The 18,777-nt window shown below is 42.1% G+C and overlaps 1 protein-coding gene across 3 annotated transcripts in view; it reads right to left on the bottom strand.

Moving 5' to 3' along the window:
• Positions 1 to 207: 207 nt before the first annotated feature.
• The window catches only part of PKIA (cAMP-dependent protein kinase inhibitor alpha), a 38,494-nt gene continuing 19,924 nt past the window's right edge, over positions 208 to 18,777 (bottom strand). The window contains exons 1-3 of one of the 3 annotated variants that reach the window (XM_083623496.1): positions 6,706 to 7,235; positions 6,413 to 6,590; positions 208 to 2,242 (exon numbers count right to left, since the gene is read on the bottom strand). In XM_083623496.1, coding sequence (XP_083479622.1) covers positions 2,163 to 2,242; positions 6,413 to 6,563 — 231 coding nt within the window. In that variant the 5' untranslated portion in view covers positions 6,564 to 6,590; positions 6,706 to 7,235 and the 3' untranslated portion in view covers positions 208 to 2,162. Of the gene's footprint in view, positions 2,243 to 6,412; positions 6,591 to 6,705; positions 7,236 to 18,777 lie in introns of those variants that run through there. The other 2 variants (XM_083623494.1, XM_083623495.1) reach the window with 2 other exon arrangements.

Below are 18,777 nucleotides of genomic sequence, written 5' to 3'. Positions count from 1 at the left end.
AATCCTACCTCTTGGATTTTCTTAAGTTGCCCACTGCTTCTTCTCCCCTGCCACCTTTTGAGAAACATGAGGTCTACTGGGCAGGAACCTCTCAGCCTGAATGTGTTGTTTCTTCCTTCCGTATCTCCCATGCCACTATTGTCCACAGTTCCCACACCTTAGAATCTCTGTGATTTGCTTATAAATTTAATATACACACATACTCTATAGACTCAAGTTCTCTTTAATAGTTGGCATAAATTAATCTGTCTTGAGTGATCCCAACAATGCACATTTCCTTAAAAAATATAAGTGCCCAGTCAAGCATTCCTGGCAAAAAATCTCAGCAACCAGCAGGCACTGAATTGTTTTTCAAAAAAATTGGCCAGTGGACTAAGATCTCTCTTCCACCTACTTTACACATGCATGTCAAATATGCATCATGGAAGCTTTCCTAGAAACCAAACTCGTGTATCAGACTTGTCACTTTTATTGATCTCTGTCTAATACAATTAGTGTTCTTATTTAAAAATGTATGCATATGTGACGGTAAAGATGAAATGAAACATAAGAGAAGCAGGTCACCAGAATGGAAACCACATTTCTAATTAGGTTGTGCATGTTTAAAGTCAAACCTCAACCATAAGTGGACTGTTCTTCAATTAAAATAGGAGTCTGATAGCTAGTTAAGCATCAAGGAAAGGACCTTCTAAATAGACTAGAGGTGTAGCAGGAGCAAACTGTGCTAACGAGCCATAAACATACTGCTGGGTTTGTTATTTATTCAACACTAATTACTGAACTCAATACTGATTAGAGAGTTTACACATCTCACACACAAAAAAACCTCTAAGTGACAACTAACCACAATATGTATATATTGTAGAAACAGCCGTGGCCACAACAGTAAAGGTTGTTTCATTAACCAACGTTCAAATTTACTAGAAAGCAAAATTACACTAGTCCTTTAGTAAAGTTTATAAACATTTTAAAAAGTGCATAACATATGAAACAAGAAGAAAACAGGACATCACTTAAAAATAAAAATAAAGAAAACAAATTGGGATGGGAAGGGGGACTTGTGATTGATGCTCCACTTGATTGCCACAGGAATATTCATGTTTAACTCCAATCTCAGCTGCTGAGAGAAAAGATGACCCCAGTTCTAAACACTACAATAAATTTATGTTTCATTTCAGGACACAAGTATTCAGCAACTTTCTGGGGCTTCTGTTTCATCAGCTCCCAACATATTATTTCTCCTTTAAAAAAAAAGTTGTACTGATACGTTTGCTCTTAAAACCTCAGCACTAACATCATGTTTGTTATTTTGGCTTTTTAGTGAAAAAGGCCAGTTCCCTAAGGGATGAGATTAAATAAAAGATTCTGTCTGAATCTTGGATTTCCAACCATCTACAAGCAAAGTGACCGAACTGTACTGAGAAAACAACAAGACACACCAGACTATACGTTAATTACACTGTATGTTCTTATAAATGAAAGAATGCAGTTTCATCAGATTAGCAGCTGATTTGATAATCTTATCATGTGCACAACCCACCACACTATGCGAAAATAAAACCCTAGCCCTTTTAAAACAAGTGGTAGAAAAAAATCACAGTCACAGAAGTTGCCTTCATAAGCATTTTGAGAAGGGGCAGTGTGGCGCATCTAAACTGTACAATATAAAACATTGTAAGTAATAGAGCTGAAAACACAGAAGCAGAGTTCTTAAAAAAACAAACCAACGGTGCTTCCTTGACAGGTGATTTTAATAGGTGAACACCCTCTGAAGGTCAGACAACCTCTGAAGATCACTGGAGCCATTGTCATACAATGCAATTCAAGCCTCTGGTGAGTTGAGGGCCGTTTGCTACACGATGTAGTTTGCTCTACTTCCTACGAGCATTTCATCAAGTGGTCATTTGTGGTGAGATCCATGTTGAGAGAGTCTCAAGATGAGCAACCAAGTCTCAACCATTGCTAACAGAGGTAGAGAAAGTTCTGTCTGCTGCTACAGCCTGCTTTGCCCCTTTCAGCATTGGACCGGGCAGCTCCCAGTAACGAGGCGCATCCATTTTCATTTTTTGTTCAATCAGCTTGCTCACAAAATACCTTTTTCCCAATAGGCTTTTGCAATTCGAAAACATCCCACAGTTGCGGCCGTCGGTCAAAGTAGGATGTCAACTTTCTTGCTTTGCTGTTTCCCCCTGGGCTTCCCCAGTTTGCTCAGTGGGATTTCTCTGTGCATCTCCTTCCCCTTCTGTAAGGAAAAAAAAAAGTTAAGCAGTGGTGAAAGAACATCCAGACCACATAATCATAGAGTTGGACGGGATCCTCCAAGGGTAATCTAGTCCAACCCCTTGCAATGCAGGAATCTCAGCTAAAGCATCCATAACAGATGGCCACCCAACCTCTGCTAAAAACCTCTGAGGAAGGGGAGTCTGCAACTTCCTGAGGGAGTCCATTCCACTGTTGAACAGATCTTGCTGTCATAAAGTTCTTCCTGATGTTCAGCTGGAATCTCCTTTCTTGAAACTTGAAGTCATTGGTACGGGTCCTATCCTCCAGACCAGGGGCTAGAAAACTTTTTCAGCAGGGGGCCGGTCCACTGTCCCTCAGGCTTTGTGGGGGGCCAGGCTATATTTTTTTTGGGGGGGATGAACAAATTCCTATGCCCCACAAATAACCCAGAGATGCATTTTAAATAAAAGGACACATTCTACTCATGTAAAAACACGCTGGTTCCCGAACCGTCTGCAGGCCGGATTTATTCAACATCTTTATCAACGACTTGGATGATGGACTCAAGGGCATCCTGATCAAATTTGCAGATGACACCAAACTGGGAGGGGTGGCTAACACCCCAGAGGACAGGATCACACTTCAAAACGACCTTGACAGATTAGAGAACTGGGCCAAAACAAACAAGATGAATTTTAACAGGGAGAAATGTAAAGTATTGCACTTGGGCAAAAAAAATGAGAGGCACAAATACAAGATGGGTGACACCTGGCTTGAGAGCAGTACATGTGAAAAGGATCTAGGAGTCTTGGTTGACCACAAACTTGACATGAGCCAACAGTGTGACGCGGCAGCTAAAAAAGCCAATGCAATTCTGGGCTGCATCAATAGGAGTATAGCATCTAGATCAAGGGAAGTAATAGTGCCACTGTATTCTGCTCTGGTCAGACCTCACCTGGAGTACTGTGTCCAGTTCTGGGCACCACAGTTCAAGAAGGACACTGACAAACTGGAACATGTCCAGAGGAGGGCAACCAAAATGGTCAAAGGCCTGGAAACGATGCCTTATGAGGAACGGCTAAGGGAGCTGGGCATGTTTAGCCTGGAGAAGAGGAGGTTAAGGGGTGATATGATAGCCATGTTCAAATATATAAAAGGATGTCACATAGAGGAGGGAGAAAGGTTGTTTTCTGCTGCTCCAGAGAAGCGGACACGGAGCAATGGATCCAAACTACAAGAAAGAAGATTCCACCTAAACATTAGGAAGAACTTCCTGACAGTAAGAGCTGTTCGACAGTGGAATTTGCTGCCAAGGAGTGTGGTGGAGTCTCCTTCTTTGGAGGTCTTTAAGCAGAGGCTTGACAACCATATGTCAGGAGTGCTCTGATGGTGTTTCCTGCTTGGCAGGGGGTTGGACTCGATGGCCCTTGTGGTCTCTTCCAACTCTATGATTCTATGATTCTATGAGAAGGCGATTGGGCCAGATCCGGCCCCTGGGCCTTAGTTTGCCTACCCATGCTCCAGACCAATCTAGTTTAAGCCTAGATGCAAATTCCATGGCACTGAAAGCCATGGATGGGTGTTTGGTTTGGCGGCTTAAATTGTCAATGAGTTTTAAAAATGTGCCTGGTAACTAGCTAATTTAGAGTACATAAAGAAGAATGGAAGTCCTGTGGGTATATAGAAAACTGATGTACTTCACACTTGGATGTACATTGCTTGAGACATAAGCATTATGTCGTTTTGTAACTGTGAAGGTCCATGAACTCATGCAACTGTGTGTGCCATCCAGCTTATTGTATTTAGCTGCTAGAATTATTATTATTTAAAGGAGGAGGAAGAACAGTTTGGATTTGATATCCCGCTTTATCACTACCCTAAGGAGTCTCAAAGCGGCTACATTCTCCTTTCCCTTCCTCCCCCACAACAAACACTCTGTGAGGTGAGTGAGGCTGAGAGACTTCAGAGAAGTGTGACTAGCCAAAGGTCACCCAGCAGCTGCATGTGGAGGAGCGGGGACGCGAACCCGGTTCACCAGATTATAAGTCTATCACTCTTAACCACTATACCACACTATACCGCATCAAAGGAGTGATGGGAAAACCCTTAGCTTTTTTCCAGTACCATTCAGAAAAATTAAGAACATGGCATTTATGTTAAGGCAAATGGAATCCCATAGGAGGGATGAATTCTCTTTTGCGCTCACATTCCAACAACTCTGCAAATATTCACTAGTGGATCTCTCTGCAAGCTGTTCCCAGGAACTGGGAGGTGGTTTCAGTCACCTCCCATACAACCCTTATTACACCAAGAAATTCCATACTTAGGTAGAGCTGTCATAACTTGTGTCAGTTCAAGGGAAACAATTTTTTTCAGACACAGTAACACAGCCAATATTTGCACCCCCACACATGGGAAATAGAGGACAGAAATAAAATGCCCTTCTATTCCCTGCTGCAGCTCTGTCCCTTGAGAGCGGGGAGGGTTGTCTCACACCTCTGCATTCCTCTTTATGGTACCTAAGAGTATAGAAACCTTGCAGAGACATGCGAGAATGGCATGAAAGGGAAGCCGTTTGCCCTTTGCTCCCTGTACATGCCTTCTTACCTAGAGAGTCCCCATGGAGCAAGTGGCCAAATAAACCCAGGACCCGACAAGTATTGTCCCCACCGTAATTACAAGGCTACTCTGCTGCAGTGATGTGGATGGAAAATGTAAAAAGGAAAATCTGTTTCATAAGTTCATTAGTAGCAATCAGTGGATGCCAACTGCAAATACAGTATTAGGCAAGCTTGGCAGTTTCACAGTTTTTAGCTGTGTTTGCTAAATGCAAGCAAAATAAACATGCCAAATTGGATTGCTCTCTAGGGTATCAGGAAATCGAAAACTAAAAGGAAATTCTGATGCAAATTTCCAATGCAAAAATTTCCAGAAAGCCAAATCATTGCTCTGCGGGTAGGATTTCCTGGGGTATGTTAGCTTCATGGTAGATGGTTCTGAGTTGCTAAGGTGTTGTGGGAGACCGTCTGCCATCAGCTCAAGCCAACATGGCCAGTGGTCGGCAATGAGAAGACTCAATGACATTCTGCACAGCAACAGTTTCCCTAATGCTGTGCTGAGCAGATTGACTTAAGTGGTTATTATTAACACCATGAAACTTTCTCCGTATCACAGAGCTCATGTCCATTGTGGAGCTATTGGGGTGGGGGAAGAGAACTTCCTTCGTAGAAGCTGGAAAGACTGAGTGATATCCGACTAACTCCTTCCATCAGTGCAAGGGAATCCGCTTGTGCAATGCAACTCCCCCCCTCCCCCTGTGTGTCCCCGAAATCTGTTCTGGGGGTTCTCCCAACCCTCCAGAGCAGATCTGGAGACAGCATGAGAGGAGAGAGGAGAGGAAGGAAATCACAAACAGAAATCCTTGCACTGATGGGATGCGTTAGGCCACAACTGCACCATACATTTAAAGTACTAGTATACAACTTTAATAGACATGGCTTCCCCAAAGAATCCTGGGAAATGTAGTTTGTAATGAGTGCTGAGTTTTTTTGGGAACTGTAGGATCTGTGAAAGGAATAGGGGTCTCCCCACAACTCTTAGCAAGCTGTACATGGGTGTACTGTTTGAAGTGGTATAATAGTGTTTTAAATGGATGGTGTGGGTTTAGTCTTAGCTGGTAAACCAGGGTTATCAATTGCACTCCTCAAAGCACATTTTTATTATATATTTCTCTAATATAGGCCCACCAGCTTGGCCAAAACTAACCAGCCACATAAAAGGCTAAACGACAATCCATCTGTTTTTGAAGGGGGAAGTTAGCATATTGTAGGTGGGTTGTGGTAGCCTGCACCAACTCAAAAAAGCAGAGGAGATGTCCTTTTTATACAGCAACATATTTCACGAACTAGTCTACTATTCTGCTATGGCCTTGCACTAGATAGAAGTACATAAAATGCCCTCATATACAAACCAGCTAAAGACTAACTTTTAATACTGAATTTTAAATTTTTGTAGACTGCTTTGGAACCTCATGGAGAAGAGCAGGTAAGACATTTAATTTTTTTAAAGTAAATAAATTAATAACAATAAATGTGAAAAGCCATTAAAATCCAGCATGTTGTTTCCATAAATGATGTCCCTTGCAGATCTATTAATGATTTTTCTCTTAACCTTTCAGATTAGTACTTACCAGTTTTGTTTATATCAAGTTCTGATAACTTCAAGGATAGTTCACTAGAATTTCCACTTGCAGAGGACACAAGGATATCATGAAGGGCATTTCTTCTCCCGGTTCTCCCAGAAGCAATGAAATCTGCATATGTAGATTCCACATCAGTCATTGCTAACCAGTATCCACATAGCAGTACCTAAAAAAACCAAAGAAAACCAAAAGCTACATTAGGGATAATAGGAGGGCATGAAGCAAGGAGACAAATATGGAATCTTTAGATGATTTGTACAACTGGTAAGACGATTTCACACCTTGTATCATGGAAGGCTTTGGGGAAGGGATAGCTAACCTGTGTCCCTTCAGGTTTTGTTGAATACCAGATGCTGTCAGCGCCAGCTGGCATGGCCAAAGCTCAAGGGTAGTGGGAGCTGAAGGGCACCAGGTTAAAATAAGCTGATCTAAAAATGATGTTCATCTATTAATTAACATCATCAAAAATGGTTTAGAAACTTCAGCTGGTGCAAAATGCCATGGCTGTCCATCATTTGCTAATGGGTCAGCCAAAGCACATTAGACTGGTGCTGCATCAGCTGCTTCTGCAGTTGCACAACATCTGGAAGGCACAATATTGTCTACCCAGAGTGTCTGGTTTATCTGACTAGCCTGAGTTTCTCAACTAGAAAGAAGGGAACATTGGTTGGAGTCTGTTGGAGGGCTCCAGGTTGAGGAAGACTGCTTTATATCAATTCCAAATTCATGGTTCAATGAGGAGATCTGAAATGATTCACATCCATCGCTATCCTAGGCCCCTCACCCTCCATGTCTTTCCTGCTTTCAAACGGAATCATACACCTAAAATAAGCATGCTAACAACAGGCATTTGCCTATTTTTAGCCTCTTTACTTGTGTGTCTCTCCCCCCCCCCCCCGCCGTAGGCCCCCAGTCTTCCTTTCGATCAGACAAGAGACAAATAGTTACATGAGCCTTCCTGGAGCCAAGTGAACAGTTATTTGAGAAGCTGGCGGAAGGGGATTAGGTACAACATTTTATACGGGCTAAATATAGCCATATCAAATGTCTCTGAGCAGTTTATCCACACAGGGCTTCACACCAACAGAACTTCCGAGAATGGCATGCGGCAGGGCCATCAGCCCGAACAATGACACACTAACGTTAATGCTGCAAACAAGATCTAACATAAAGCTCATAAATTCATTAAAACAAAGCTACACAAACACACACACACACCAGCAGAGAAAACATTTCTCAATAAACTTATTTCTAGCTTCCCTCACATCTCCGCAACACATATAGCTAACAGACCTCATTCTAGGGCTGAGGTAAAATGATACCCTGATTATTTGGTCCTATCATACTAATGTGTGCCTAAATTCATCACCTTTGGGCTAATGATAGAAAGAGGTGGTAAGGTGGTAGCAGGCCTTTTTATTATTACTTCTTTGCTGCTGCCTATAGAAGTGGCAATGGCCATAACCAAGCTGGCAAAGTTGTTCTTCTTTGGTGTCGCCAGCCACCATTTTGTTTCCCCTTCCCAGACTGCCTTGGGCCTGGAAAGTGTCATTTGGGATGAGGATAAAGCACCACGATGAAAGGCATGGTGGCCCTTGGGGAAACTACAAACCCCTCTTATGGGAAAGGAGTGGTATGGTGTCCTCTGCAAAGTTTTAAAAGCTAGGTGACAGGGAGCAGGTAGACCCTTGCTGATCTCCCCCATAACCCTTTCCCTCCATCACCCAAATGCATCTTTCAGCAGGGGTGGGGAACCTGCAGCCTTCCATATATTGTTGGATAGCAACTCCCAGTACCCCCAGCCAGCTTTCCCAGCAAGAGACAATGGAGTTGGAGTCCAGCAACAACTGGAAGACCACTGTTCCCCATCCCTGCCTACAGCCTCCTAGGAAGCTAAGGGAGCACAGAAAAAGCGGGGAAAGCACATCTGATCCAAGAAAGATGTGTTGTCTCCATTGAACCACTGAACTCCATCGGACTCACCCAATGGGGCATCCTACATGGATAGCTATTATTAAAGAGAAAGAGAAAGGGCAGATGAACTGGCGTGGCTGCAATTCACTTACAGCAATAGGAAGCCTCCCTAAAACACCAGTTTGAAATATGATGCAAGGCAAAAAATAAAAAAGGCTTGGGGAGGGGAAAGCCAGGCCTGTGAAGAGTGCAGCCTGAGGAGAGTGTCAGGTAGGTCTACATTTGGGGCCCAGGGCCTGTGTTTCCACACCACTGGCTTAGAAAGCTATCAGATTCATAGGTCAAGCAGGCAAGGCCAAAACAGCACTGGGAAAAACTATGTTGTTTGGAGCCAGTGCACAAAAGCTTCCTAGAAGGGACAGGGGAAACTGCCCTCTGTCCCACTCAAATTATTCATTGAGACTTTGATTGGCAGCTGGAGAGGAGAGGAGTTTGAGTGGCACCCTGAAGCTGTTCAAAGCTTCTTCCCAATACAGTGATACCTAGGGTTAAGAACTTAATTTGTTCTGGAGGTCCGTTCTTAACCTGAAACTGTTTTTAACCTGAGGTACCACTTTAGCTAATGGGGCCTCCCGCTGCCGCTGCGCCGCCGCAACGCGATTTCTGTTCTCATCCTGAAGCAAAGTTCTTAACCCAAGGTACTATTTCTGGGTTAGCGGAGTCTGTAACCTGAAGCGTCTGTAACCTGAAGCGTATGTAACCCGAGGTACCACTGTACTGTATCTGCAGTATCTGTGTGGCAGGCCCTTTCCTGCAGTGGCTCCCTGTTTCTATTTCTCTTTCCTCTTGGTTTTAATGTATCTATATGGGGTTTGTTGGTCTATTTGTTTGGCTGTAAGCTGCTTTGGGTTGCCCTGGGCAAGATAAAGTGACTGACAAACATTATATTAATAATAAATAATAATAATACAAATACTGCAGATAATTTGACTGTAAAAGGACATAACAGGTGCAAGGTGGCAGAGAAAAGGCCAAGGGGGAGGAAAGATTTTTCAAAGGTTCCATAGCAGACTGCCATCTCACTAGAAGGTAGACACAGTGGTAAGTGAGAACTTAATGTACTGTTTATCCTATTTAAAAAATAAATAAATTAGCAGTGAAAGAGAAAAGCTTTTGCAAATAAACAAAATGCAAGTCAAACAAAGTTGGGCTGACACCGTAGGAACAAATGCTTTGGATTCGATGATCAGACAATTTCCTGTATCAAAATTTCATACTTTGATCCTTCCTTCCATGTAAACATATTTACCATTTGATATTTGTCTGATCCCTTTATCCAGGGATGATTTCCGAGACTCATGTGCAAAGCCTCTGAGTAATTGGGCAAAAGACCAGCTGCAGCAAGCCACTCCTCAAAAACAAATGATAACTGGGCTCTTGGTGCTAATTTCACATCACTCCAATGTTGTTCACTAATTATTCCCTGCCAGGCTGCTGACTTACAGCAATCTGTTAATGCAAAAAGCTTATTACAAAGCCTGTTCTCATGCACCACAGAAAACTGCATCTTGCTCTGCTGATTGCAGTAAGTTTGCTGGACAACTGATAATGATGGCATTATGGCATATTTAGTCAATTAAGCTAAAGAGTCACTTGTATATGGAGGATGGCAGAATTAGTAAGACTATTTTCTGAACTTTACCCTTTTTATTATACTAATGATTATACTGTTTCGTTAATGCAGGCATCCCCAACCTGCGGCCCTCCAGATGTTTTGGCCTACAACTCCCATGATCCCTAGCTAACAGGACCAGTGGTCAGGGATGATGGGAATTGTAGTCCAAAACATCTGGGGGGCTGAAGGTTGGGGATACCTGCGTTAATGGATGCACTGCTGTCTGTGTTTTAGGATGATGGTTTAGATGTACCTGCCATAAATCTGCATCATCATAAGGTCCCAGGGTGGGTGACAACAATGTAAAAATGCATAAATAAAACCAGTTAAAACACTTTATCATTAGAAGAATACGGTGGATCCTAAAAATAGATATCTTGGATGTCAAGCAGGAAATGAACAGGAAGAAGAAGCACTCTCTTCTGCTTGATAGATGTGGGGATACTTATGGAGACATTTGCATGGACATCATGGAGGTACTGATGGGCACACTGTGCCCTCTTAGGAAATTCCATAGTTAAAGTGACTACTTCATTTTAGTTCTACCCAGACAAAGAACCCGTGTAATACAGCGGCTAACAGCAGGATCTGGGAAGCTCTTAGTTCAAATCTCAGCTCAGTCTTTAACTTGACAGATCTAGAAACCAAGGTGTATGCTTTGTTTGGGGTGCCCTATGCCATGTTGTTTCTGCTTCTTCCGGATCATAGTCTATATTTCCAAGAAGCGCCAAAGAAAGAGCAGAGGACACTCTGTATAGATAAATATGGCCCAGTACCTGGAAAGAGAAACAGGAAACAAGTCCTCTCACTAGAATTTTTCATTTTCTCTAAGGAAACAGAAAGCCTTTAAGAACTATGAAGATCCCATAAAAACACATTTAATTTTTCATGTAACTGCATTAGCTGGAAGTCCTAGATTTTAAAACATTTTCCCCCAAAGAAAAACAAACCATTTACAATAAGTGAATTGCCTAGGGTTTCCTAAAAGCCTCGCACATAATTATCGTGTGAGGAGACTAATGTAATTTAAATATAATAAAAAGATACAAGTTTTTTATAAATTCATGAGATTTCTTCAACTGCAACCTTATGTCCATATTCCTGGAATAAAGACCCACAGAGCTCAGTGGGACTTATCTCTGAGTAGACATATAGATAATTGTGCTGTTGCTTCTACCTTTATACTTACCTAACTTAGGCTGCCTCAAACACCAAACAACACACTTAAAGAGTTTGGACAACTAGAAATAAAGCTTGCCTGCCATTGGCAGAAGTGATCTCTAAGAAAATAAGATTGTGGTTGTGTTGGAAATACTGTACGCTAAAGCATGTTTAAGCATTAGAAGTGCCACAACTCCTTTAATCTGTACAATACCATGTCTTTCATGACCCAAGCTGGGGAGGGAACACAGAGCACATGGTTCATATGTATAAGATCCCAGCTTCAGTTCCTGTCATTAAAAGGATCACATAGTGAATTTGCGAAATACTTCTGCCCGAGAATTAGGTGAGCCTCTACCAGCTATAAGACCAATTCCTCCCTTCCATGCCCCACCCCAAACAGAGCTTCGGCCAAACATGGGTCACTGAAACTTTATAGACCTTCAAATTGCAGATTTGGCCGAGAGCCATGACATGCCAGCTAATTTGTACTGAACATTTAAATTGCAGAACGTATTTACTTATTAAAAAGAAAGAACAAACATGTTCATTTGCTGGAGTTGGCTTGAAATTCGAGGAAAATAAACCACACACCCCAAGGACTTGAAAGTCAGCAAGTTGGTTCAGTAATCAACACTATGATCCAGCAGGTACATCATTTGACTTCTTACTCAATCTCTTTTAAAAATAGCAGTTGCTATCATCTGACTTGGATCACCACTTCTCCTTCTATTGAAATAGAACCTGGTGGGACCTGCTGTACAGATAAGAAAGGATGCTGTATCAATTCTTGCTTTAGTGCAACACACTAAACATTTGTCCATTCTTACTGGTCCCAGCTGAGATATCATGACATCTGCAAAAGGAAACAGATGCATTTTCAGATATTGGTGCTTCTTTATGGCAAGTATTCTTACATCAGGAGCTTTCAAAGCAGCAATAAAGAGCTGAAATTGAACAGTGTAAGCTTGAAACAGAACCATTAAGGAAACAGCTTTCCAAATATTTCCAGAGAGCATCCCTGTAGAAATATGAAGTAGACCCTAGTGAGAATGTGGAAAGACAATTTAGTTCTTTAATATGACCCAGGTCATACTAACACACACTTTCTAAACAAGCTGATTTTCAGAACTACGCTTCTGATACAAGTAATTTCAATTACTACATGCATATGAAGGTTTGGTTGCCTTGATGTCCCCAGTCAGCTGCCCCAGATAGAGCTCAATGAATGTACCTGTCAAACAATACACATGTTTCAGTGACAAAGCAAGCATGAGTTATCATTTTAAGTGGTCACATGAAAAAAGTCAGATTTGGGTAAGCCACATACTATATACTATCATTATGCACACAAAGACACTACATCAAAACTTTGCAGTGTATTTAAATAGATGTTGTCTTGTTCTGCATATGTATGTTAAAATGACATGCAATGCTGTATTCTGGACCAGGTTTAGAGGTTTGTTTTGTGGATTTATTTATTTATTTATAGAGGGGGAATCAGTGAGACACACTGCCTAGATGGCAAGGCCATAAGTGAAAAATGGGCATGGAACAGGACCTGGGATCTTTCACAGTTAATTTGCATGGATATACACACCTCTTTTACCTAAAGGCACGGGTAGGCTGACTAAGGCCCGGGGGCTGGATCCAGCCCAATCGCCTTCTAAATCCAGCCCACGGACGGTCTGGGAATCAGCGTGTTTTTACATGAGTAGAATGTGTGCTTTTATTTAAAATGCATCTCTAGGTGATTTGTGGGGCATAGGAATTCGTTCTTTTCTTCCCTTCCCACAAGGTCTGAGGGGCAGTGGACCGGCCCCCTGCTGAAAAAGTTTGCTGACCCCTGCCTTAAGGGATATAAACAAACAATTAAAAAGCAGGACTGGGAAAGACCTTGATCTGCCCCAAGGCTCTGGAGCACTCCTGTCAAGAGTAAACAATATGACACTAGAAAAAAGGCAGCTTCAAATAAAATCAAGGATGAAGATACAGGAGGCTGTAGAGCTCTTCCCTACATTATTTGCATTTTATGTAGAGGTTTTCAAACATAGAGGTATTAATTTCAATCCAGCACATGACTATATCTATTCATAAGTGATTAAATCAGACAACGTTGCATGGAAATACAGTGGTACCTCGGGTTACATACGCTTCAGGTTACAGACTCTGCTAACCCAGAAATAGTACCTCGGGTTAAGAACTTTGCTTCAGGATGAGAACAGAAATCGTGCCACCGCGGCACGGCAGCAGCGGGAGGCCCCATTAGCTAAAGTGGTGCTTCAGGTTAAGAACAGTTTCAGGTTAAGAATGGACCTCCAGAACGAATTAAGTACTTAACCCGAGGTACCACTGTAGTTAGAGCAAAGCAGACAGGCTACGGTTATGCATTTTACAGCCCAGTCCTCTGACTCAAGTCTTACTATGTCCAGCGGGTTTGCTCCCTGGTAAATGTGCATAGGATTGGCTCCTCAATTAATGTATGTCAAGAGACCTGGTAAATGCAAGAAAAGAGCTTGTTTCTCCTCCATCCCACACTTTTGCTAGGATGGGGAACCTGTGACAGCTCAAGTGTGGTTAAACCAATGATCCCCAACTAGCATGGTGGGTGGTCAGGAATCATGGAAATGGTAGCCCAAACACAGCTCCTTACCCCTGCCTTTCTGTGTCATCAAACTGTCCCTGAACCCATCATTTCCAAGCTCTTTTCATTCCCAGCTCTCAGCTCTCTGTTGGAGGCTTTCAAAGGATTACAAAACTGAAGCCTTCTGCAGATGACCCATCAGTAGTTCAAAAAAATTAATGATTAGTGACAAAATAGGGTTTTAAGCAAGGAGTGTGAATATATCTTTAAGCAAGGTTGTGTGTGCGCCTGTGATACTGTTTTATACAAGACAAAATAAATTCACATGGAGGAAGTACTCAGGAAATTAACAGAGGATGTGCACAGTAATGATATTATCCTCTAATAATGTTTCAGAACCTACAGCATTTTTCTGGGGGTGGGAATCTCTGAAACCTCTTCTATGTGAAATGCAAAATGATTCAGCTGGAATGCGTGATCTATCAGCTGAATAATACCCCTAAGAGCTTTATGGTAACTGTCATAGTCCTAACAAAGGGCTTATGCACCTTATATAGAAGATTCCTCTTTAAGGAATGAAACAGCTGACAGTCAAGGAATGCCCACTGTAGCTTTCATTTAATTTGCTTGGTCCTAAAATGGCATATGAACAACCAAGTTTTAGAATGAATTGAATTGTGTTTATTTCTAATTGGTTTAAAATTTAAAAAAGAAAAAACAAACAGAGTGGTCAATCATTTTTCATGTATTATTTTTCAATATCATTTTAAGCAGGAAATTATATAATCAGAACTCCCAAGTCTGATGATTTGCTCCATTTTGATTTGAATCTGCTCACAGAGCTGAACCGAAAACAGCACCACACATACACAAAGGGAAGATCTTAACAAGAAGAATAATTAGAATATATTAATTAGAAAAGGGCCCTGGACAAAGTGGGGGGAAACCCAAATAGCCAGAAACAAACCAAAACATACACAAAAGACTCAATGGCATGAAATATAAACTAAGGGAGTGTACAGACTAATGATCAGAATTATAATAGAGTACCTTGGAAAGAAGAACAGAGGAAGAGAGCCTTAGAATTATAGAGTTGGAAGGGGCCACAAAGGTAATCTATTCCAAACCACTACAATGCAAGAATCTTTCATCCAATGTGGGGCTCAAACCCATGACCTTGAGATTAACAGTCTCATGCTCTACCAACTGAGCTATCCCAGGTAGTTCTGTTGTGCATCATCTGTTGTGCACAAATGAAGCCATAAACGCAGCACTTTCTACTCTTTTCATTTGCATTGCTGCAATCTTTGTTATTTAGGAATGGGAAAAGATAACAGGATTAAACCAGATGTGCAACCGAACTGTCATCCCAAACTTCATTCACTGGAAAGTCAATGAAACCCATTATGATTGCACAGCTGTCAGAAAGATTCCTTTTTATTGAAGCTTCTGAGAGATCATTTGAGGGAGAGACAGTTTCATGGGCATGGAGGGCAAGGGCATAGATGAAGCTCTGTTTGCTAAATAAACATCTTCAAACATGGAACCTATCTGGGCCACCCATTTTGTTGTTGAAATTAGCACAACCATCCTACTTGGCTCGCTGCTTCTGGCCTTGCAATGGAATGTAGGTCATATTCGTTCTGCTAGACTGGATGCTGTCGGAGCTTATAAAAGAGCTGTCACACCAAATGGTCCATCCAGCCCAGTATCAGCAACATCTCCTCACGGCATCAACATGAAGGAATTCCCATCATTGCCAAATGAAATCAATGAACCTGGTCCATTAATGCATGATGAGGACATTAGTGACAGCTAAGCTGTGTACCTCCCCATTTCTCATTCCATCCCACCAACAAGCGGACAACTCCTTTCTCACCACCATCAGATAAGCCAGGACCCAATTCTTCAAGAGAGTCCTGAGGAGCAACACTCCTCCCATGGGCAATGCCTGCAGGCAACAGATATCAGAAGCCTTCTTAACCAGGAGTCATTGATTGCCCTCTACTAAAAAACAAAAACAAAGCAAAACTGTAAACACATAGAGGATGTTACTCATTTGGAAGGCAAGCAGACAATTCATAATGAGGCACTAATAAATGTGGCGACATTCGTAAAACTAGCTTAACAGCTCAGCAATCCTCTGGATTCACAGGTTGTTAGGCTTTTAAAATCATGACCCGTGCTGTCCTTTTTAAGTGTGGGGCAGCACTTTTTCTATACTAGAAAACTTATGGCAGTAGATGAAAGAACACACACAAAATAAGTGGGGCTTTCTGAGAAAGTGGGAAGAACCACTTTTGATTCCATAGGAAGACATCTTATACCAAATAAAAAAATTCCTTCCAGTAGCACCTTAGAGACCAACTAAGTTTGTTATTGGTATGAGCTTTCGAAAACTTAGTCGGTCTCTAAGGTGCTACTGGAAGGATTTTTTTTTTTTGTTTTGACTATGGCAGACCAACACGGCTACCTACCTATATCTTATACAGTACCAAGTCAAACTAGCCCAGTGTTGTCTACACCGACGTGCAGTGCCTGTCCAGGGTCTACCATATTCCCTGATACCTGAACTTCTGAAATAAAAGATGTTAGGGATTGGGCCTAGGATCTCCTGAAGGCAAGCTACACCCACCCCAATGGCATTTTACCCACTTGCTGCAACTAGCCCCACTTGCAACTGGGAAACACAAAAAAAGCAGGTGTATGAAGGAGGACTACCACCCCCAGGATAGTTTTCAGCAAGACTTCAGCAAAGGGTTGCCTAAGCTGATTGGGAGAAGAGCCTAAGTCCAGAAGTAGAATATCTGCTTAGCATGCAGAGGATCGCAGGTTCTGTCCCCAACATCTCCTGACAAGGCAGGAAAAACAAATTTGACTAAAGTCCTAGAGACTTTATTTTAATTGAAGTATTATGATTGGATATTTTATTGGATGTTTTTTATTGGAAAATCAATAAAAACGATTAAAAAAAGAGAGAATAGTTGCCAGTTAGAGCTAGATGGACAAATGGTCCAACTCAGCATAAGACAGCTTCCTGTCTTCTTATTCTGTGTGTACAGATAGAAGAAATACATAAAGAATACCTGCTCAGAGAGGCTTATGCCTCACTTGAACATTTTTCTTTAGAACAAACAGCTTGCTTGTCACTTATCTACACACCTGTATCCTGGACATTCTATTATAACTGAAGACAGTGGGATTTTGTTTTGTTTTTTTCCACCAGCTAGGGTAAAGTCTAAGCCTCTCCACTTCTGCTGTTATGCAACTACACAGCCTAGTTAAGACAATTATTATTTCATCAGCCTTTTTAGGTCCGTTTCCAGCAGAAGTAAGTTTACTGCTTCATTATTACACGGATCATTAAAGTTCCCACCACAGTGATGGACACAGATGGTGTCCATCTGAAAATATATGTGTACCAGTCGAAAAACACAGGCAAAAACTGAAGGCAGCTGGTCTTACCCTAATTATGTCATCCTATCTTCCGGCAAGTGACTCAACATACTGCAAACTTATATATAGAATTTATAACAGCTTAACTATTGCAACATCCCAAGAATCTTGGGAATTATGGGTGGTATCCCATGTTTTCTGTCCCCTGATGGAAGGAATCTGCCAACAGAACACGGGAGGGAGAAAATTTCTGTTTATTCCCCCTCCTCCCACATACTCCTAAATCTGCTCCAGAGCCGATGAGGGAAGGTACATGGAATCACCAGGAATTCCCCCACACTCCTGACCAGTTCCTTCCTATAGCTTTGTGAGGATGGATACAATGCTCTATTAAGAGACACCTAGCTCAAATTTCCATGGCGCAAAGGGAATATTAAAACCAGTACGTGTCTGTACTATTTAGGTAATATTTCTAAGCATGGGCATAGAGTACAAAGTCAGAATACATCTTTTTCTCTGGGGTAATTTCAGCATGGCAAAAATGAAGCAAATCAGCTTCTCTAATGACACTTCCATGCAGAGTCTATTTCATGCTCACATATGACTAACTAATTGTCAGAAGCGCCCCCCCCCGGTGATTTATCTTGTTGCTCGATATACCCATTGGCCTCTATGCCACTCCGCAACTGATCAACCTGAAACCGATTTCATATGAGCAGAACATTTTTAGCCTTCCACTGTCAGGGGCTCAAAATAAATAATGCAGATACAACATGGTGTTGCAAATTAACAGCCAATGTCTTCACAACCTGCTGCTTGATGCTAGATATTGTATTCCTGCCCGTCTGCTACATCGGGCTGTTTTGCTTTTTTTTTTTATTGCTGTCAAAAAGGTCCCTGTATTGAGCTATTTTCTAAGTCCTGGCAGTGAAGATGGAACTTCTGCTAGATGGAAAGAATAGCACAGTGTTAGGGCAGCTGTTGGAGGTCCGGCAAGCATGCCAAGGCAGGCCTTTTCTTCCCTTCCTCCAGCCCTGGACTTTGGCTGCCAAGATGGATGACTGACTGTATCTTCCCATTTAGAAGCTACGAGTAAAAGATCAGTGCCTCTCGGGAACAAGCATGCTTCTGACAGCATTGTGGACCACATGGAAGTTGTTAATATTGTAATGCACATACCACTCATCTGGAAGTACTGAGTATTGGGCAGCATGAGAGCATAGGAAGCTGCCTGATGAATCAGAGCACTGGTCCACCTAAGCTCCATATGGTCTACACCAGGGATAGAGAACCTCATTCTCAAGAGCCAAATGTAGCTCGCTCTATCTGGCCCCCTTCAGGCCACATCAGACCTGCTCCATACCCTCTTTGCGGGCTGTTGCCTGGCTGAAATGGCCCTTGCTTGCCTGGATTAAAAGGCATGGTGGGTGTATAAACATCTACCATCAAAACAGAAGCTACCAGCATAGTTGCAGGTGCCTAGGCAGCTAGTTAGTGGGGCAGTGTTGTTGTATTCTTGTACGATAGGAGCTGATGAACTGAATGCTTTGCCAATAAAGAACTGAAAATCCAGTTGTTCATCCTCACTGTCTGGTCGTGTTTGGGACAAGGCCAAGAAAGCCC

Source organism: Podarcis filfolensis (genome assembly GCF_964270895.1).
Source record: "Podarcis filfolensis genome assembly, chromosome: 7".
In the NCBI taxonomy this organism is placed as follows: Eukaryota; Metazoa; Chordata; class Lepidosauria; order Squamata; family Lacertidae; genus Podarcis; species Podarcis filfolensis.
This window is presented reverse-complemented; position numbering and strand designations above follow the sequence as displayed.